This window comes from Rhea pennata, chromosome 19 (genome assembly GCF_028389875.1).
Source record: "Rhea pennata isolate bPtePen1 chromosome 19, bPtePen1.pri, whole genome shotgun sequence".
Taxonomy (NCBI): domain Eukaryota; kingdom Metazoa; phylum Chordata; class Aves; order Rheiformes; family Rheidae; genus Rhea; species Rhea pennata.
Window position 1 is genome coordinate 10,526,199 of NC_084681.1, and position 20,513 is coordinate 10,546,711.

At 48.1% G+C, this 20,513-nt stretch overlaps 2 protein-coding genes across 4 annotated transcripts in view; both read left to right on the plus strand.

Moving 5' to 3' along the window:
* Positions 1 to 908: 908 nt before the first annotated feature.
* Positions 909 to 15,043, plus strand: ELAC2 (elaC ribonuclease Z 2). Of its 3 annotated transcripts, XM_062591713.1 has the most exons (24): positions 909 to 1,102; positions 1,183 to 1,233; positions 1,326 to 1,396; positions 2,106 to 2,170; positions 2,866 to 2,923; positions 3,431 to 3,499; positions 3,996 to 4,151; positions 4,641 to 4,699; positions 5,312 to 5,370; positions 5,455 to 5,527; positions 6,610 to 6,722; positions 7,378 to 7,476; positions 7,681 to 7,819; positions 7,898 to 7,983; positions 8,962 to 9,071; positions 9,809 to 9,905; positions 10,335 to 10,473; positions 11,004 to 11,042; positions 11,238 to 11,347; positions 11,837 to 11,936; positions 12,018 to 12,138; positions 12,444 to 12,522; positions 13,260 to 13,404; positions 14,169 to 15,043. In XM_062591713.1, the coding sequence occupies exons 1-24, from the start codon at positions 909 to 911 to the stop codon at positions 14,409 to 14,411; spliced, it is 2,475 nt and encodes an 824-aa protein (XP_062447697.1). In that variant the 3' UTR covers positions 14,412 to 15,043. The 3 variants fall into 3 exon arrangements, with proteins under 3 accessions (XP_062447697.1, XP_062447698.1, XP_062447699.1); XM_062591714.1 differs by lacking the exon at positions 3,996 to 4,151; XM_062591715.1 differs by lacking the exons at positions 909 to 1,102; positions 1,183 to 1,233; positions 1,326 to 1,396; positions 2,106 to 2,170; positions 2,866 to 2,923 and having other exon boundaries at positions 3,447 to 3,499; positions 4,001 to 4,151.
* A 1,650-nt stretch (positions 15,044 to 16,693) lies between these two features.
* The window catches only part of DNAH9 (dynein axonemal heavy chain 9), a 213,611-nt gene continuing 209,791 nt past the window's right edge, over positions 16,694 to 20,513 (plus strand). Inside the window, exons 1-2 of the mRNA XM_062592116.1 lie at positions 16,694 to 17,047; positions 20,183 to 20,379. Of these exons, the coding sequence (XP_062448100.1) occupies positions 16,694 to 17,047; positions 20,183 to 20,379 (551 nt within the window). The remainder of the gene's footprint in view (positions 17,048 to 20,182; positions 20,380 to 20,513) is intronic.

Here is a 20,513-nt window from a genome sequence, read left to right on the forward strand (position 1 = left end):
ATCATAGGATAATTCAGGTTGGATGGGCTCTCCCAAAGCTCCTAGTCCAACTCTGTGCTCAAAGCAGGGTCATCTCTATCCTCACAGGGAAAAAGTCTTCCCTTATATTGAGCTGCAGCCTCTCTCGTTTTAATTTATGCCTGTTGTCCTCTGCTGATATACTGTGAAGAGCTGGGTCTGGCCCCTCGGTGACCTCCATGTGGGTACTGGAAAGCTGCTGCAGGTCCTCCCAAGGACACCTCTCCTGCAGGCTGAGCTCGCCTGGCTCCCTCAGCCTCTCCTCGCGGGGCACATGCTGCAGCCCCAGCCACCTCCATGCCCCTCCGCCCGGCTCCTAGGCCCTGCGCATCCCGCCTCGGCTGCCGGGCCTGAAGCTGCGTGGGCTCAGGCTCGGCCCAAGCCCTTCCGAGGCGGCCCGGTGGCCTCGCCGGCCCCGCCTTGAAGGCATCGCCTCGTGCCCACAGCGACAGGCGAGGGGAGCTGAAGGACCCCGTGGCCTGAGTGCGCCGGCGGAAGCCGGTGGGGGAAGGAAGCGGCGGGACGGCGAGCGTACGGCGGGCCCGGGGCGGCCGCGCCAACGGCCGCCAGCAGGAGGCCGCGCGACACCTCCCAGCCCGCGCCCGCGCGCTACGTCCGCGCAGGCCCGATTGGGCAGGCCCTGTCACGTGGTGGAGAACGTCACGCCGAACCCACAATACTCGTTACCGTGCCGGGCCCGAGAACGGAGTCACGGAAGCGGGGCCGCTGCTCGCTTCTCATTGGCCAGCCCGCGTCATATGGTGAGGGACGTCAGGCGCCGCCCCGCCGCCAATAGGGGCGCGGCGCGGGGCGGGGCGGGGCCGATGTGGGCGCTGGCGCGGGCGCTGGGTGTCCGCGGCGCGCGGCGGCGGCTGGCGTTGGGCCGCGCCATGGCGGAGGGGCCCTCGGCGGCGGCGCGGCCGGCGCGGCGGCCCAAGGACGTGCCGCGGCACGTGTGGGCCCGCGAGCGGCGGCGCAGCGCGGGCACGGGCCTGGCGGGGCCCAACACGGTCTACGTGCAGGTAGTAGCGGCCGGGAGCCGCGACGCCGGCGCCGCCGTCTACGTCTTCTCCGAGTTCAACCGGTGCGTGGAGGCCCGGGGCCTGCGCACCGCGGCCGGCATGGCCTGGGCCCGCCCCGAGCCTGACTCTCCGTTTCCCTCAGGTACCTCTTCAACTGCGGCGAGGGTGTGCAGCGGGCCATGCAGGAGCACAAGTAAGTGCGGGATGCCGGGAGCGGCCACGCGCTGCCGCCTCCTCTCTGTGTCTGTCTCGGTCCCAGCTTACACCCCCGTACTTTCTCCTCAGGCTGAAGATCTCCCACCTGGACAGCATCTTCCTGAGCAGGGTGGCCTGGGCCAACGTTGGTGGGCTGCCAGGTGAGTGGGGCTGGCTGGCGAGGGACCCCAGTGCCAGCCTGGCTCCTGGGTTGGATTCCTGTAGCTGGAGCTTGCTACAGGCAGCAGTTGTGTCTAGGTCAGAAGTGGCTGCTTTGCCAGATGTCTCTAGGGTAGTACTTGAGGTGTTTTATGTAGAGATGGAGGGAGGAAAAGCTTTGTCAGAGCAATGTGGTAGCATGTGAGGCGCTGCTGTGCTCTCAGCTGTAGTATGCTCCCTGCATCAGTGCGTGCTGCCACATGGTGGAAGAGGCCTTGCCTCACCAGTGCACATGGCTTTGCCTTCCCAAAATGTGCTGGAGCAGAAGCATTGTGATTCCTACTTTGCCGGTTTGGAACCTTTTGTGAGTCAGAATAATTCAATGGGAAGGGACTTCCAGAGGTTTCTGATTTGACCGCTGTGCTCAAAGAAGGACGAGATTAGGTCAGACAGAAATTCTGAAAGTTTCCAAGAAAAGAAATGGGAAGGAGTCTGGGTAACTTGTTGTCACTTCTGACTATGAACATATGTGGAGATAAATGACTTGTTGAAACTGTCAGAAAGGCAAGACAAATTTGAATTTAGACCTAAGTTCAGGTCTGATATTTGCTGAGAGGCCAGGCACTCCTTGGCAGTGAGAGGGATCTTTCTCACGTGATCCACCGAAGGACTGTGGGGCTGTGATAAAGCTGTCTCTCTGCTTTGTTTTAGGCATGATTCTCACATTAAAGGCCATTGGACTTCAAAGATGTGTTTTCTTAGGGCCACCAAAGCTGGTAAGTAGTGGAAACTTGCAGAAGCAGAAGGGAACCTTTCAAATGTTAAAGCTTACCTTGCTTTTGGGAAACTAGCGTCAAGACAGTGAATCATCTTACAGGTATAAGGTGCTAGTCTGAGTTAATGCTGGCCTGTTTGGTTCTGCCTGAAAGGCTGGTTTTACAAAGCAAGTCTATTTGGTTATACACAGAGTAGCATCTGCTCCTTGAAAGTGTGTTGACAGCTAAATTCCTAGTAAATCATCTTTCAGAAGAAAGGACATCCTTTGTTCTTGTATCTGCTTTCCCTCTTCACATATTCTTTTAATAGAAACTTGATATCTCTAATCTTCTGGTCAAGGCAGTGCTTGCCAGCCTAAAGTTGTGTCTAGGTGAAGAATTTCCAGTCCTCAGAATTGTTTTATTTCATTGCAGAATCTGCTGGGTATTTATGCTGAAGGAAAAGGGAAGGCTTGTTGGGGGGAATCTTCACCTTAAATTTTCCATTCTCTTTCTAAATGGATAATGTGTGCTGTAGGTGAGACAGTAGCCCAGTGCCTTCTGGCTGGCTACATAGTGTCCGAGTTTTTCTTGACTAAGAGTTGAATCTTTAGTCATACTTTACTGGAAGAAAACCGTAACTTTACCTTTGAAAGTGGTACTGGCATTTTATACTACTTCAGCTGTGGCTTCCCAAAACACTGTCTCTTTTCCAGCAAAGCTACTTGAAAGCCATTCGACTCTTTCCTGGACCTTTAAAGAGAATGGACTTAGGTATGTACATCAGTAATTCGTAACTGAATATGAACTTGTAACAAATTCTTTTGATTTCAACTGTGGCCAAAATTCTGTTGAGCTGGAATAATTTCAGAAAGCATGACTCTGATTTAGATCCTTTTGAGGAAAGTTTTGAGCAGTTGTGTTTTGATCCCATTTGATGTTGAAATCCATCACAAGAACTACTTAAGGAAAAAGTGTTTCCAGCACTATTTCTGGTAGGCAGCTACCAGTCTACCTGACCAGAATTAATCTTGAAAGCATTATCAAGGCAGTATGCCTCTAGGGACTGCCAATGAATCTCTGTACTGTGGTTTTGTGGATGATGATTTATGGATGGTGGACTCTTAAGAGCATCAGTTATTCATTAATCTTGGCAGTGAGGTGGGGGTCTTTAGCAGTTTTTCTCTGGGGGAGGAAAAATGTCTTTTTCTGATTTCTTGAATTCTTCTGGAGTTTGAATCTCTTATTAGCTTGTTAATGCCTACTTTTATCTCTTTCAAGCTGTACAGTTGCACACAGAGCCGGAGTATAAGGATGAGACAATGACAGTCTACCAAATACCTCTTATAGGTGAGTGTATGAAGTTGGAGTCAGAGAGGAAAAGCACATGTTTAGTAATCATGCTTTAAGGTGGTTATAGGAGTGACTTCTATTTGGAAGTCTTGAGTAAGGAGAGGTTTGTGAATTTGCATATTTGCTCTCAGGAGGTGGGTCTCTTTCACACAAACAAGATATGCTGAGTCAGGGGCTTAGTTTGTTCCCTTTGGTGAGAGTATGTAGAATAACATGTGCAATGGAGCTTTTTTTAACCACTTGAGTTTTCTTACAACTGAAAGCTGCAAAATTTAGGGCACAGGTATAGGCTTAACGGAGTCTAGCTGTTGGAGAATGTCTGAAGAACTTGAACAAGTAGTGGCTAGAATGTGCATGAGCAAGTTGGATTGAGGGGGAGAGTTCTTTATTCTAGGGCCATTTAAACATGACTGATGTGGAAGAAGGGTTGCTGCTAGTGCTTCTCTTGTCTTTGTGTGAGTGAATTTGTCTGGATTTCTTGGATTTGGGACAGGAAAGCTGGTAGATGCTGAAAGAATGTTGCCTCTGAGTCCTGGAGCGTCAGCCCAAGGTGGAAATAGCCCAAAAGATGATCCAGGTCCTGGATCCCCAAAACCTGTGCAGCAAGGCCTGGAGGGGGGCAAGGAAAAAGAAACCCCAAGAAAAGCAGGTGAAAAAACTGAATACTCTTTTTAATTATAATTGAAATAAAAGCAAACTGGAGCATGTGCATTTGTGCTTCAGGCTGTTACTCTGTAAAAGTGGGATGTGTAGATGTCCTCAGCTGAAGGATTTATATGGGGCAGAATAGGCTCTGGTAGTTTAGAAGCTGATGCAGAACTAATACAGCCTAGAAATGGGATGTGATTTCTGCTTGGTGTACCGTTAGGCTCTGTAGCCTTTTTGAAGTTTATTTGCAGGTAGATGTTGAGATTAATTATTTCTCAGTTTTGGGCTTTATTTTGGTTTATTATAGCTGAAACTGTGAGTTCTCTAGCCTTAGATGCTTGGAACACTTTGCTGCTGGGCTCTGAGTTGGCTGGATAATAGGGTGCTGTGGTTTCTGTAAATGCTTTAGCAAATGTTGAAGCACTTTGGCTTTCAGGAAAGTGAGTAGTGAATAAGTGATGATCCTGACTAATCTTGCTTTCTTCTACAGGTGATACAGAGAAGTGTAGTGGCAGGCATCCTGATCTGGTGATGGCTTTCCTTTGTAAGGTAAGACTGGCCACAGTGGTCTCTAGATCACTATTTTGTCTTGCTGAATAGGTTTAATTGGAGGTGATGTTTTTCAAGCAGGACTTTATATAGTTCTGTGATTTTCCTTGTAAAGGTCAGAGAAGCTGGAATGGGTAGGAACCTATAAAAATTAAAGACAGTTTTAGTAAATGCTCTTTATGAACTAGCCTGTTAAGATTAGACGGGTTCCATTCTTGCTTGCTTAAAAAAAGAAAGATGTGAGAGGGAGCAGCATGGTTCTAGAAACCAAAAGGACTGGTAAAAGCTTTTGGGGAGTAGACTAGTGGCTGTTGAATGGATAGTACAAAACTGCTCTGCCCTCCTTGTCTAAAAGATGACATCTTGTTGAAGGTTTACTGTTTACCCTCTGCAGATTGTGGGTATGTCCAAAGCCCTAGATTCTCCAGGTCAGATAACTTAAACAGTGGGGATGACTTTGTGTACACAACATCAGATACTGAGGGTAAAGGAAAAAAAAATGCCCTGAGCTTATGTATATGGAAGTGCATGTATATGGCAGTATATGGAAGTGGATTTCCTGGTCATGTTTAAGGCTCTATATTTGGTTGATTATTTACTTATTTATTTCAGATTCACCCAAAGAAAGGAAAATTCTTAGCAGCTAAAGCACAGGAGCTAGGCCTACCAGTGTAAGTATAGGAGCCCAGTCTGGGGAATGAGGCAGCTCCAATCATATTATTGTTATGCTAAACATTTAATGGCCTTGCTTTCAGGGGAACTCCAGCCATTCTTCCCATAATCACAGCTCTCAAAAATGGAGAGAGCATCACTTTTGAAGGCAGAGAGGTAAGATTCATCTGTACCTTCTGTTGTGGGTTTGCATCATCTTGTGGGCCCAGGGAAGGTGGGAGGGTAGAGACAATCTCATGCAGAATGCTGTGAGTAAAAGGGGCGTTGGGATGCTTATAAATGTGCCTCTGTGCTTGTGGGAGTAGGGTAGGATAAGTATCTGCTTATTTCTTCTCATCCTTGCTAGAGTGCATTGACAGGTTTTTGCTGTTCTGGGGCTCTTGAGTTGATCCTTTGCTTGGTGACTGATCCCTGTTTTAGGCTCAAACTGTTACTGAAAGTGTCCCCCATGAGGTGTCTCCTGTCTGTCTCTCTGAGACTATTGGCAGAGTATGATTAGGGAAGCACACTCTGAAATGAGCTAATAATGGTGGCGTACATCTGCAATTTGTCTATGCTTCCTCATCTCCTCTTCCCGAGCCCCCAAACCTAATTCAGATTTAGGAGGGAATTACTACGGTTAATCCTTGCATGTTTTAGACCTGAAGTCTGGTTGCTTTTGTAGCCATCATTAGCTCCTCACTCTGTTTGCACTTTTTACGCCATGAGGAAGTTAAATGGTTCCTGTGTGAAGGACAGACAAACCTTAATCTCAAGTTCTAGAGTGAAGCTAGAGGCATAGCCAGCTCTGGCCATTCCCAGTTGACATGTAAGTGACCTGAGGAGCAGGACTGATGTATCTTTGTGCCATAAAGATTTCACAGAGCTGCTCTTTTCAAGCAAGCTGTTACTGGTGTCTGAGTCTACTGCAGGGACTTAGAAGCTGCTTGAATTCCTTTCCTGGTGGCAACCTGTTGCTTTGTTGCTTGTTTTAAAACCTACCAGGTTTGGGATTTGCTTGCATTAGTGATGTAGCAAAATGCAAATTTCTGTAATGGGAGGGCAGAATGGGAACAAGAACTGCACTGACTGGGTTTGCTGAGCATCTAGTGAGCTTGCTCTGAGCTGGTTCTGTAAGTCCCAGCAGCCTGCTGGGGATTTACTGGTAGAACAGCTATTAAGAGAGTCTGATGTAAAGATGCAAGAGGGGCTGTGTATGTGGCTAGACTCTGGGGTGACCTTTGTTTATCTTCCTGCAGCTCTTGCCTGAAGAACTGTGTACCCCTACTGATCCTGGCCCAGTGTTCATTGTACTGGAGTGTCCCCACAAGGGCTTTGTGGATGCTGTCTGTGAAAATGATACCTTCCGAAGGTAGAGCGCTGGATGATTGGGAAGGTTGGGGTGAAGACATCCAAACTTCACTGAGAAGAAGTTCTTGTGCTATTCTAGATGTCAGTTTCCATGGCTGAAGTTTGAGCTATGTGGCACTATTAAGTAGCTGGAGATGCAAGAAAGGACTGGTGGTGCATTTGGGAGCCTTTTAGGAAAGGCAGGGCTATGCAGGACCTGTGACGGTCTGTAACTGTGATGGCCTTGTCTTCCTAGGAGCCTTCAGGGAAAAGAATGTGCACTATGCTGTATTGCCAAGGAGCATTAGAGGGACTGCTGCACCCTTGTGTGGTGAACCTAGATTGCATGCAATGTCTCTGTAGGGATTGTACATAGATACATTAGGCTTCTGAAAGGCTCTGAAGATGATGGTGCTCTTGGAGGAGAGGAACTGCCCCAAGTTGGGGAGTGAAGGTGGCAGCAAATAACTGACTTGAGCCCCATATAACTCAAGGTCTACTGTGAGGTGGAACCTGGAATTTCTGCACTATGGTCTTAAGACTTGTGTTTTAAGTCCTGCCTGCTTCTAGCAGGGGTGGGTCTCTCCCACCCTGAAACCCGAATACCAGCAAGGAGATGCCAGAGTAATAAAGGACCAAAGCTCATGTGTTTCTCACTGTATTTGAATGCTTTCTAGGTACCAAGAAGGGCTTCCTGAGAACCAGGTGGCCTTAGTTATTCACATGACTCCAGAGTCAGTACTTCGGGACAGCCGCTACCAGCAGTGGCTGGAAAGGTGTGTGGTCTTCTAATGCTGGGTTTTATGGCATTGCTGAGCAGCAGGTTGTTCTTACAATGCAAAAGTTTTTCCCAGGATAGGAGTAGCTGTTTTGGGGTAGCAAGGATCTGGCTCAGAGGTTAGCTGTGGTCTTGGGTGTGCATGTGTGCCTGACCCTAATGTGGGACTGAAGCTGTTAAACTTCTTATCTTCCTCTCCAAGATTTGGACGTGGAACTCAGCACTTGGTGCTCAATGAAAACTCTGCTGCAGTACATAACCCACGTAGCTACAAGATCCAAACCCAACTGAATCTTATCCATCCAGAGATCTTTCCTCTGCTCACTAGCTACCAGAGCAAGGTAGAGGTGGCCCTGCTTGCCTGTGTACCTCACACTCGTGAGTGAAGAATCTGTACTACTTCATTTCTTCCTCTGCAGGAAGAAGAGGCTGCTTGTAGAGTGCCCATTGTCCGAGGAGAGTGCCTCCTGAAATACCACTTCAGACCACAACAGGAGTGGCAGAGGTCAGTGGGGATTTTTTTGGCTTCCCAGCTTTGAGAGCTGGCTTGAAGCAGTTTTTCACATGTGCTGATATAAGACAGAGAACTTTCCCAAGCTGAAGGAGGTCCATGAATAGATATTCTTTTTGTATTCTTATCCTAGGCTGTGCTGGAGCAATCCCTATGCTATCAACTGTGTGCTTTAAAGGATCTTTGCATCTCTGTAGTCCCTTAAAAAAAAAAAAAAAAAAAAAAAAAAAAAAAAACTAAGCCAAGGTGCAAGACAGGAAGAATAGACTCACTGAAAACATTGCCCAGACAGCTCTGGTTTGGAGGTTTATTTTCATCTCTGTCATGTAGGCCCACATGTATTCCAATGACCTTTGCTTTGACCACATATGCCGTGCACATTGTTCTGCTGACTTGATGGTAACAGGGAGAGGTTTCTCAGGGAGGCTGGCAGCCCTGTCCTTGTTAGACTTTCCATGTCTTCAGACAGTAAGAGGTGATTAAATGCAAGTTTCTTTGCTGGTGCTTTCCTTGTGTGTGTCTAGAGACCTCTGTAGTATTGCACACGCCCTGAAGTAGGGCCAGGAGGACCCTTTTGCTTTTGAGTGGTGCCTTGAACTCCTTCTGGTGGTTGTTACTCTTTTGAGAGTCTTGATGCTTCCCATGCAGGACCTTGCAGTGCCCTCTGGTGTCTGGATGCTCTCTGGATCAGATCAGCACTGGGGAACATACTGCTTTTAAGGAGCTGTGTTTGCTGCTCTAATTTGGTGGAGTTAGCATTACTGTTGGGTGGCTCAGGCTGGCCAGGTCCTTCTGGCCCACACCACATACAAGGATACATCTCCCTCAACCCTCAGAATAGCTTAGAAGGAGCATTTGACCTTTTATTATAAGGCTGTTTCAGAGTTGCAGTTTGGCACTTTGCCTTGAAAGATGCTGTCTCTTCAGTTTCTTATCCCATCCTATCCTGTGATGTGTGGCCTGTTATTTCAGGGATGCTGTGACTGTCTGTGATCATGATGCATTTGTAAAGGAAGCCCTAGATCTCCCCGACTTCCAGGATCGTGTTAAGGAGTGCAAAGAAAGCCTACCTGCCGTACCAGGTAAAGATTAGCAACTTGGCCTGGCCCAGTGTTAATGGGAAACGTGAGGTCTTGGTGACTTAGTACTCTAGACCTTGGAAATTTCGTACAAATACGAAATTTTCCTGCTGCCTCAGAGGTGCTCTTAACTCCTCTTGAAACTGTGTGGATTAGGAGCTATGCACAGACTGGGATGGCTCCCTTCAGTTGAAGTTAAGTAATCCCATACTTCTGTTTTTCCATGGCTACTGGGCTTGGGGTTGAGTGCTTTGCGTCTAAATTGTCCCTGTGTCCCCGTTCTCTGCAGTGAGTAGAGCTCTGGTTGTGTTGAATGCCGTCTTAGTAGCTACAGCGTGGGTCAGTATTTCTGAGAGAAGTCTTGCTCTAAAGCCAGCTTCCTGTAAAACATTGTTCTTTGAGTTTCAGCTGCTGTATGCAGTGAGGCTTGCATGGTATGATACAGCAGCACTGGCTCACTGTCTGGATCTTGGTACTGGGACAAGTTAGCCCAAGTGGGAGCAGCCCCAGTATGGAGCAGCAGCTAGGTCATTCCTTGAACTGACAGCTCTGATGTAGACAAGTGAGCCTTTTCTGTCTTCCCTTCATAAGTCTTGCTGCTGTGGGAAAGCCAGAGGTTGAGGGAAGCAGTAATAGACATGTCAGGTGTGTAGATTCTGGAAATACTGAAACAAAGTGTCTGAATGGAGAGTGTGCAGATAGCATTTTCCTTATAAATTTTTGTCTTCTACTTTCTTTAGGAAATGTAGATGCTTATCCAGAAATTGTGTTCTTGGGAACAGGATCTGCAATTCCAATGAAAATCCGAAATGTCAGTTCCACACTGGTAAATACTAGGTAAATCTTAACATGTTGTGTGTTGTCCTGTAGGAGGTGAAGTATCTCATAGTCTTGGACTAAGGGCTGTTTCGACCATTGTGGTGGTGATATAGTGAGAGTGCCCCCATCTTGGAGTCCATAGGGCTCAAGCTTCAGGTACTTGTCTGTCTGTGGGTGGGGAAAACTTGAGACCTGCTTACAGAAGACAAACATTTAATGTCTTCATTGCTTTTTACCATCTGCACCAAGGGTGCATTCAGACAAGACCAGAACAGGCAATGCAGATGGAACAATCTCTCTAAAGTCTCTGTTATTAGGACTGGAGTGGCATTAGAGGTAGAGCACTGAGCTGTCTGCCTTCCAACCCAGAAAGCCCTTCTCCCTGAATGAGCCTAAGACAGGGCTCCTGCAGATGCTATCAGACATCTTTGTTTCTTGTCTTACTAGCTCTACCCGATCCCTGCTCTTGGACTGTGGAGAAGGAACTTTTGGACAGCTCTGTCGCCACTATGGAGAGCGAGTTGATCAAGTGCTGTGTAACATAGCAGCTGTGTTTGTGTCTCACATGCATACTGATCATCACTCGGTAGGTTGAGTGTGTTGGAAGGAGAAAGGGCTCTGCTCATGGCCTACTGTGCTGTTTGGAATTTAGATATAGCTTCCCTGATGGATATAGGCTGCCCTGCTGTTAGGGCTGCAGTTTCTTTCAGCATTCCCAAGACACTACCTAATCTTGCTGTGTTTCTAATCCCTTCTCTCCTACTAGTGGTTCCTGCAGGTTTGCCAGGATCATCTGGAGGTGTCATTCTTCCACAGTGTCTATCCTGGCTCCCTTTAGTGCTTGCAATAATTTGGCACAGAAGGACCAGATGACTTTTTCTGGATTGGGCCTGATCAGGGCAGACTCTATGGTGGGCTGCTGTCTTGTGTCTGCAAAACAGATTGGGACTGGGAAGTTAGAGATTTTCTTCTCCCCACTCTTTTGGGAGCAGACACGGTAGCACTGGGGAGGGCTGAGAGGAATTCTGGCCACAGAGTCACAGCAGCTCAGGAAGATGTGGTTATTGGCTCAGAAATATCTGATTACAACTTGCTAGTGTTTCTTCCTTTCTACAGGGCTTGTTGAACATCCTGATGGAGAGGCGGAGAGCTCTTGTAAGTAATACTGATATTTCACTGCTTTTGAATTTGCCTTTGTGTTAGCAGGCGAAAGGAGGGATGAAAGGGCCTTCTCCTGAGAGTGGTGGTGAAGTGCCATTTTTGGGGGGATATTATTTTTTCACCTAGGCACTCCATCTCTCAGATTTAGTGTACAGCTAGTACTGATTTCTCCCATCTTTGCTTTTCCAGGCGTCTCTTGGTCAAGGATTTAGCCCTCTGTTCCTAGTAGCACCTGAACAGATCATGCCTTGGCTACATGAGTACCACAACCACTGTGAAGAGATTCTTGGAGACATTAAGTGAGTGTTCTGCATGGTATGTGGGGAAGTATCATTGGTGGGTCCTTATTCAAGGCAAACTGTTGCCATCCATTCCCCTCACCTTTTAGTTGAAGACTGCTAGGACTCTTTCCACTGAGTGTAGGCCTGTGGTATGTAATTGGCAAAGGTGGAGGGGGGGGGCATAGGGGTTATAACTCAGCTGTGCTACTTAAGACTTGTGTGCAAGTTTGGAAAAGGGATTTGGGCAAGTGGAGAGAGAAGGATTTCTGGAGGAGAGAGTATTTGACAGTAGAGAAGTGGTTGGTGGAGTTACTGGGGCACTAGCTAGTAGAAACAAGGGAAAAAATTAGCTGAATGCACAGATAAAGTCTTCTTTGCAACACACTGAACTGAGAAGGCATGAATGACCATTTAGGTCATGGATTCCCTAAGAAACAGGCTGCTTACAGATGAGATCAAGTTCTATTTTGTACATGTCTTTATTTTGTTCTTCCCCCCCTCCCACAGAATAATTACTTCCCAGTCTCTTGTGAAGGGCTGTGAGAACATCAAACCTAAAGCCAAATGGTTTGTCAACTCTCTATTGGAGAGCTATGACTTGGCTGAGGTAAGCTCACAAGCTGACAGGGCCAGGTGCTGCAGGGGACAAGAGGAGGACTTGAGGTCTAACACTTATGTTCTTGTTCAGTTTCAGACTTGTGAAGTCCAGCACTGTAAAAATGCTTTTGCTTGTTCAGTGGTCCACAAATCTGGCTGGAAAGTAGTCTATTCTGGCGACACAATGCCCTGCATGGCCTTAGTGCAAATGGGTAGGTGACAAGCACTCTGAAGAATCCTTTTGCAGAAAGCCTTTAACTTTCAGTATGTGAAACAAGTACCCTCAAACCCTTGGTACTACTCCTAGACTGGTAAGGGGAGGTGGGAATGAGAGTTCCTCTACTTGTTTAGTTGAATTAGTGTATATTCAGACTATCGGTTGATGCTACTGTTGTCTATCATGTATATGCAGCTAGCGGCACCCATGTCTCAGTGATGCAGAGGTCTTTGGGTCTGTTGTATCTGCACCATGTTAGGTACTCAGCCAGAAAGGTTGAATATGTGACTATTTATACAGGGAAAAATGCTACACTACTGATTCATGAGGCGACGCTTGAGGATGGCATGGAAAAAGAAGCCATAGAGAAAACACACAGGTAAGGGGGTTTGTGCCATTTCTCACCTTTATGAGGCAGAGGTATTCTTGGAGCAGATGGTGAGGGTCCAGTGGTGTGCTGCTCATTGCAATAGCTTTAACACACACAGCTCTTCTGAATGGCCACAAGGGAAATGGGGACAGCTTTTAATCGAATAGTTGTAACTCTACACATAGACTAGCCTAAAAGAGAGGCACACTGCTTGTTTACATTTCAGGAGGAAGCACAGGAGGTAAATAAGTTATCTTACCCCTGGCAGCTGAGTTCACAATCCAAACAAAGCTCTGTAGCCAGTGTTACTGAGTGCTGCCCCCAGCAAAGGTGGGGAGATCTGAGAGCAACTTTGTGGAATTACATGCAAGTTATATTGTGTGTTGGACTTGCTGGCATGCCTGAGACAACAATTAGAATAAGCCCTGGTCCCTGGTTTCTGCAGCTCTTAGCTGTAAGAGTTCAAGTAATTGGAGCCTCTTTCCTGCTCTTTGCATCATTTCAAAATGAGAGATTTGCTGCTTGTGCAAGCTGCCCGTAGAAGAGTCCTGGGGTTCGCATCCCACCAAGAGCCAGGGACATGCTTTACCCGGTGAGCGTAGTGCTATGTGGTGTCTGGTGTTGGTGTGATGTGACCTTAGGTGCAGGGCCCAACCTACTTTGTTGTGTTGAAGGGGCAGCACAAACCAGCCCATGGAGCAAGAAGTGGCTGGTATGTGTGGTGCCAAGTTCTGTTTCTTTTGCAGCACAACCTCCCAGGCAATTCAGACTGGGATGAAGATGAATGCAGAGTTCATCATGCTCAATCACTTCAGTCAGAGATATGCCAAGATCCCACTGTTCAGTGAAGACTTCAGTGAGAAGGTTGGAATTGCATTTGATCATATGAGGGTAAGTTGGGAGCTTTGATCAAGACTCTGTGGAAAGGTTTCATTGCTGCCTAAGTGTGGCTGCACATACATGAATATCTCCATTTTTAATGGTGTCTCAGTACACTGTCTCCTTCTGGGAGTAGTTTCTGTGAAACAACAACTTTTTTTCCTGGCAGCAGACATCAATGTGGAAGAGAATGGGTGGGACAGAACAATTCACCTTCTATACAGACACCGATGGCTCCTAAGAACAGAATTTCAGTCTTAACATGCTGGGTACCTGCCCCATGTCACTTCTATTTTTCTGCATGCTACTCCTAATTTAAAAGATGGTTTTGCTTTTGTTCTCACTCCCTTCTGAATTGGTGTGCTTGTTTTATGGGTTTCTGTAATATAAAGGGACATCCAGGAGCCAAAAACTGGTGGTGCTGTCATTGTATTAAACTGTACTAGTGATGATGGCTCACTAGTGAATTAAAACCACACCCTTTCTTTTCAAGGGTGAATAAGTAACTTACCCTATGGGGTCTGTGAACTGGCTTCAACATTGCTGAGTGAACATCTGCCCATTGTTGTATTGTAAACCTCCACTGATGTTTGGGCTGCGCTGTACACAGGTATTAGGTGTGCTATGTGTTGTGCTGGTAGTGTTTGGTGTTGGTGCTGTACTAGGTGCTGTACACTGGAAGAGGCAATACCTTGCCATCTGAATGGGCAAAAGACGAGGGAGAAGGGGAAACGAGCAATTCTCAAGCAGGTGCTTTTGTGCCTAATGTATTTCAGGTACGGTTTGGTGACTTTCCAGTTGTCCCAAAGCTGATCCCACCTCTGAAGGCTTTGTTTGCTGGTGATATTGTAGAAATGGAGGAGAGGAAGGAAAAACGGGAGCTGCGCCTTCTGAAGGAGGCCTCTATATTCTTGGACAAACTGGCTGATGGAGAGAATGAGGAAGCACCAAGTCAAAAAAGAAAACAAGGCAAGAACCACCAGGAGGTACCAAGCAAGAAGCTTAAAACAGTGAACTGAAACAACGTTAAGAACACTTCATTCTGTGTGAGGCATCCAGTTCCCTCCAGGCCTCTGGAGCGCACAGTGCCAAGGACTGCCCGCAAGCACAGGGGAAGAGGGCTGGCCTTGGAGCTCAGTGTCTGGATTTACTTGGTCATCAGTGGATCCCTATAGGCTGAATCTACAAAGCATGCTGTAAGCAGCGCAAGCCCTCCTGGCAACAGTATCTACCCCTACAGTTTGTTTTTGGATCTTGCTAGTCCACATATTTTTCTTTTAGCCAAAAAAATTTCCCTCTGAAATGTTTGTTTCTGTTTTTATGCTGGAAACTGTTGATAATGTAACAGCAGTGGTTTTGACCGTTGAAGTTGCAAGAAATCAGGTTTGAGAAGCCCTTGTGGGGTTTTGGATTCTCCAAAATAGTGTGGGCAGGTCTCTGGGTATCTGAGGAATGTAACTAGGTATCAGAACCCAGATTATAGGAGGAAATTTCACATAAAGATGGGACTCAATTGGTTTTAGAACTTTAATTTAAGGACCTTAACTCTGCTGTGTTCCCATTTTATTCTGGTTTTCTCAGTTGATCTTTCAAAAGACCAATTTTCCCAAATCTTTATTCAGAATCTGAATAAACTTGTCAACATCTTAAATGTTGTGTGTTTTGCCTAGCTTGTTAATTAGGATTTAGTGGGGGGCAGAGAAATTGCTGAATTGCTCCAGAGTTTAATGTTTCTATGTGCATGACTGTAAAACCCAAAGATCTCACTCTCCTGCTAGATCCTGATGCCCATTTTGGTTGTGTTTTGTGCCAGCAAAATTATGCCTGCCTCTGATACCCTAAGGAAACTTCTGTCAGTTCAAGAAGATTACAATTGGGGCTGTTCCTGAATGGTTTCGGAATATAGCAGTGTAATACTTAGGCTGTTTTTCCAATGAGTGCCAGTGGTCTTAAAGCTCATCAGACAATTGAGGAAGATGTCTGCTCAAGCTGATTCCAGTACTAATAACAGGGGATAAGAAGGTTGGCAGAGGAGGCTGATTCAGGAAAGGTACAGTTAGGAGAACTAGTGTTTTTAAGGCTTTCTGTGGGTCAAACTTGCTTCCTTTCTCACTAGTGCTGTGATTGCATATGCATTTGTGAGCAGGTGGGGGAGCTGTGCCCTCAGTTACAATTAAGGTGTTAATTTTAAGATGCAACTTAAAGGCACAAGGCCTCAAGCACTGCACAGCAAATGATACCAGCATGTATTAAAGACTTGAAGCTTCGTTGTAAGGTAGTAGAAAACGAAGCGACAAACCAGCACCAAAATATCTTTTGTAGATTAACTGTGCTTTAATGTTATGCTTTTCTAAAGAGGCAGTTGGGTAATTGACACAGCTGGGTACTGCTGAAAAAAGTCTGCTTGACTTTTAAGAATAGCAGGGAAGTGGGATCAGTGAATAAAAAGGACTATGTAAGCGCTTGTTATTATGCAGATGTAAATAGGATCACATTAAGATACTCAGGGGAGGGCATGGTTACTTTTGTGGTAAGACAAGCAGACCCTGGACTGCCTTTCCATAAGAGAAAAGAAGGGGCTTTCATAACATGGCAGGAATTAGAAAATAATGGAAGGCTTAATAAAAAGTAAATATAGAGAAACATTAGGAAAACACAGCATATAAATCTACCTGGAGATGTAGCTTATTTAAGTATGTTCTTGTTGTGGAGCCACGTGACTTGCTGGTGGTGGAAAGGAAGCAAGTGTGTCTTACCTGCAGGGAGAAATTGCAGGTTAATGAGCCAGACCTGTGCTAATGAGCTTCACTGCTGAGCGAGCTAAGGGGGGGGGAATGGCTTTATGGAGAGCTCGGGCTGTTCTGGCGTAAGGGAGGTGCCAGCACTGCACTCGCCCAGAGCGGAGCAGAGCTGCAGGGACGTGAGAAACCTGGGACCACTGCAGGGGCAGAAGAGCCTCTGGCGGGGGCAGCCTGCTCGCCAGTCCCCCCGGGCGGGGCTGGCACAGGGGAGCGGTGCCCCCGCGCAGCGAAGCCCGTGGCTGCTCCTTGCTCTCCCGTGCTTGGTGCTCGCTCTAGAGCCCGGGCCGCGGGGAGCCGCGTGGCTGGGGCCGGCGCCGCTGCGAGGAGCGGGGGCGACGCAGCCCTCCGCCCCGCGGCTCCGAGAGCGCGGCTACGCCCGGCCCCGGAGCGGGGGCAGCCGCGGAGGGGCCGGGCCGGGCCCGGGCGTCCCCCGGGCAACGGCAGCTCCTCCCCGCAAACAGCGGCCGCGCCGGCGGCGACAGGGCCCGCTCCGCGGCCGCATGGAGGGCGCGGAGGAGGAGGAGGCGGCGGCGACGGCGGCGGACCCCCGCGCCCGGCTGCTGGGGCGGTGCGTGGTGCGGGGCCTGCGGGTGCCGGCGGAGCGCTGGGAGCGCTGCGCGGGCAGCGCCGAGGCGGCGCCGCTGCTGCGGGCCTTCCTGGCGGGCGCGGCGGGGCCGGCGCTGCTGGCCTGGCGCGGCCCCGCGGGGCAGCTGGCGCTGGGGCCGCCGCCGCCGCCGCCCGCCGCCGCCCGCCCCAAGGCGCTCTGCTTCCTGCGGCGGCCCGGCGCCGGCGAGCTGCTCTGCGGCGACCTGCCCGCCGACGCCCTGCAGCACTTGGCCGCCCTCGTGGAGGAGGTGAGCGGGCGGCGCGGCCCGGGCGGCCCCTCGCGCCAGCCCGTGTGGCGCCCGACGCGCCCGGGGCCGAGCGCGAGGCCGCGGGCCCAGGGCCGAGGGGATGCAGGCGTCGCCGGCCCTGTGGAGGCCGCCGTCTGCCCCGGGGCCGAGCCGGATCCCTAGGGGCCGGCGTCGTCCGTGGTGCCTGAGCCGGGAACCCGGCCTCCCCTCTGCTGGTGTGCTCGTACCCTTAACTCTGCCCTTCCCGGCGCACGCTGGTCCGAGGGGACGTTTAGAACTCGTTTAAACCCCCCAAACCCTCATCCTCGTTGAGTCCGGGCCTGTTGGACAGCAACGTCTTTGCGGGTCCAGTCTCCGTTACTGCAGGTGGGGTGACTTGTTCCCTAAGGGCTCTTCGAAAGGTGCGAGTAGTCCGTGGTTCCTGCATTAGTAGCCTGAACAGCGCAGCGTCGTCCCTGCTTTTTCCTGGCGGATACTTGTCTCTGCTATAAACCTGTAATGAGAAGGCAGATGAGCTGCTTGTGCTGGGAAGTGCTGGTAGCGCTGTTGGTAATACTAAGATGCTGACCAACAGATTCAGGTCCCTAGTGCAGGCTGCCAAAGCAGCTGTCCTGATTTGGTGGGATAATGCATTGTTTATGTGGGGAGATCCTGTGTTTTGGGGTGTTTGATGAGCACGATGAACTTGGTAGGTCCGTGCAAACGGCAGCTTTTGCGTTGTGGTTTTGTTTGTAAACAACGACAGGTAGCATATGATACGCATCGTAAACACCATCTGTTACAGAGAGATTTTGGGGTAGGAATATTTTAGTAGCTCTTATTTGCTTTTAGATTTTATTTGCTGGCTGTCCTCAGCGGTTTGGATTGTGGGTTTTGACTGCATACTCCTGTTCGTAGACTTCTCTCTCCTTCCATCCTTTAGTGATAGGCGTGTTATTTCTTATCTATTTGTAGGGAGTAGATCATGCCCGTGGCCCAGGTGTGGTCCTGCTGTCTGCTCAGAGTTAGTTTAAAGGAAGATAGAGTGGTTGTGTTGGATCAGGATGATGTGGTGGGTTGGCAAGAAGGTGGAAGGTGTCTTGAATTTCCTGATGTTCTGGAGGCTGTAACTTGCATTGCTCTGTTGCCTGGACAGTTTTCTTACAAAAAATCTTAGATGAAAGATTTTTAGGGCAGCCTTAGAAGACTTTGTTCAATCAGAGAAATAGTCCACACTAAGTTTATCATGGGCTATGTAGAGGATTAAGAATAGATGTGTCTTGATTCTGTTAGAAAGTACAGCTGAGATGCAGATCACAGCAGTTGGGGTGGATGTTGAGGTGAGTTTTTCTACCTGTCACGCTCAAAATCTTGTTATAGCTGAGAGAATGCACCTTCCCTGTGGAGCTGGGAATTTGTTGTTAGTCCTATTCATGTTTTAACAGTCTAATGAAAATACAACAGCTATTATGAGACCTGTTACATCAATAATGGTGCTTACAGTCTAAATGATCTAAGTAATAGATAAAAATCTAATAATGTTAATAATACAATTAAAACTGTTGAACATAAGCTTGCCACTATCTCTTGCTGTTCTCTGGGATTGTACTCGCCCTTCCCATGGTGGGAAGCCTCAGGGTGGGCCCTGAGGTTGATGATGCCAGTCTTTCTCAGGCTGACAGTGTCAATCATGATTACAATGAGTCATCAGCATCCTAAAGCCTTACCCTAGCAAAGTACTGTGGTGGTAGTGGGATAGTTTATTCCTTCTCAATTGTGGGTCCATTTGTGGCTATTTTTATACTTCTTCTTCTTTTTTTTTTTTTTTTTTTTTTTTTTTTTTTTTAGGACTACTGACTTCCTCCTCCTCAACTCCCAGCTAAAGCTTAGCAGTTGCCCAGCAACCTTCCTCAGTGCTGCAACACAAAGGGCTCCTGTTTGCCACCCTGACTATGGGCTTTGTTGTAGTCCCTGCGGGCTTGACCATAGAGGCTGCTCCCAGAACTAAGCTAGGTAGCTCTCACAACCAAAACAACCTAAAAGTAGTTCAGGCCCAGGTAAGCCTAGACCAGCCCTGAGATTCCATGCTTCAGGTCTGTAATCACTAGTAATAGCAAAAATAATATTTAGTGGGCTACATCTTTTGGAAAATAACATTTAAAATACCTGGACTTATAGTTCAGATTGGAAGGGGACTTTGGTGGCCATTGCCAACAAAGAAGATTGCAAGAGGTACAGGGAGAGTCTCCCTGTTCATGTGCTGGGGTTTGCATAAGGGAATGGTTCAACACAGCCCTCCTACTACTACTAGTGCTGTGCTCATCTTGAAAGGATGCTTGAAGCACATGCTCTTGTCTACTGGGAGGTGAAACTGAGGACAAGCCCCAGATGTGTCTTGAAGGCAGGGGCAGAAGAGCTTGCAGAGAGCCTGTAAATTCATAAAACTGTTTCTACTTGCAGAACTGAGAGGCTGAGACAGCCTGGGCAGCCATAGGACTGGGCTGCCCCCTTTGCGTGTTTGTTTCCAGTGCCCTCAGCTGTTTGGATTTCAGGGAAAGAAATAGTACCATGCAGATAGCCTCAGTCATCACATACCATTGCCCTCCTCACTTAGGAATATCACAGAGATACCTGAGATTTCTTCTTCTCATCGTGACAAAACAACCAGGCAGATGCACCTAATGTGTTTGCTAGCAGCCTTATGGATGATGTCTGCCTGGGACAGAAGCCTCCAGGACAACAGATAGTGGTGAATGTTATTGGTAAAGGGAAGCAAAGACCTTTAAGTCCGTCTTTTCCTAATCTATTTTGTATTGTGAGGGTGCTGAGCCTCTTGCTCTTCTAGTGATTCACAGAAGAGGTATAATGTAGATGAAACTGGAAGTGTCCACTGCAGTCCCAGTCTGAACTGAGGTCTGTAAGTTTCATAGGTTGGTTTCATCTTTGGCAACAGTTTCAATCAAAGTGGACAGTAAAGTGGGCCTGTGGAAATGTCTGTTCACCTTTATCTGCACTTGTTTCACACAGGTGGGGAGCTACTTGGAACAGCAATGAGTTTGAATTTCCAGGCTTGGCCTTAAAAGGACCTTAGCGCCTGGTGAACTGCAAGTCTCACGCAGCAGTCTTTTTATTGCTCTTTCATGACTCCTCTTATAGGTGATTGTGCCCATTCTGACAAACCAGAAGAACCATCAGGGCTGGCCACAAGTGGTGTCACAGGACCTTTTGCGTCATGTCCACAGCCTAAGAAGTACTGTTTCTGTGGTGGTTGGCTTAGTAAAGGGCAAGACCTTGCTACCTCTTCCAGCTGGCTCAGAAAGATTTGAGAACATTGACCTGGAAAACGAGAAATCGTGAGTACCACCCTTTGATTTTCCCTGGGTTATATCCTGCTTATGTGTGTGTGCATATGTCTTTTGGGGAACCTTGCACAAATCATGCTGATTTGTCTTAACTCACTGCCATCTGCTGCTTGTCCAGGCTGTTC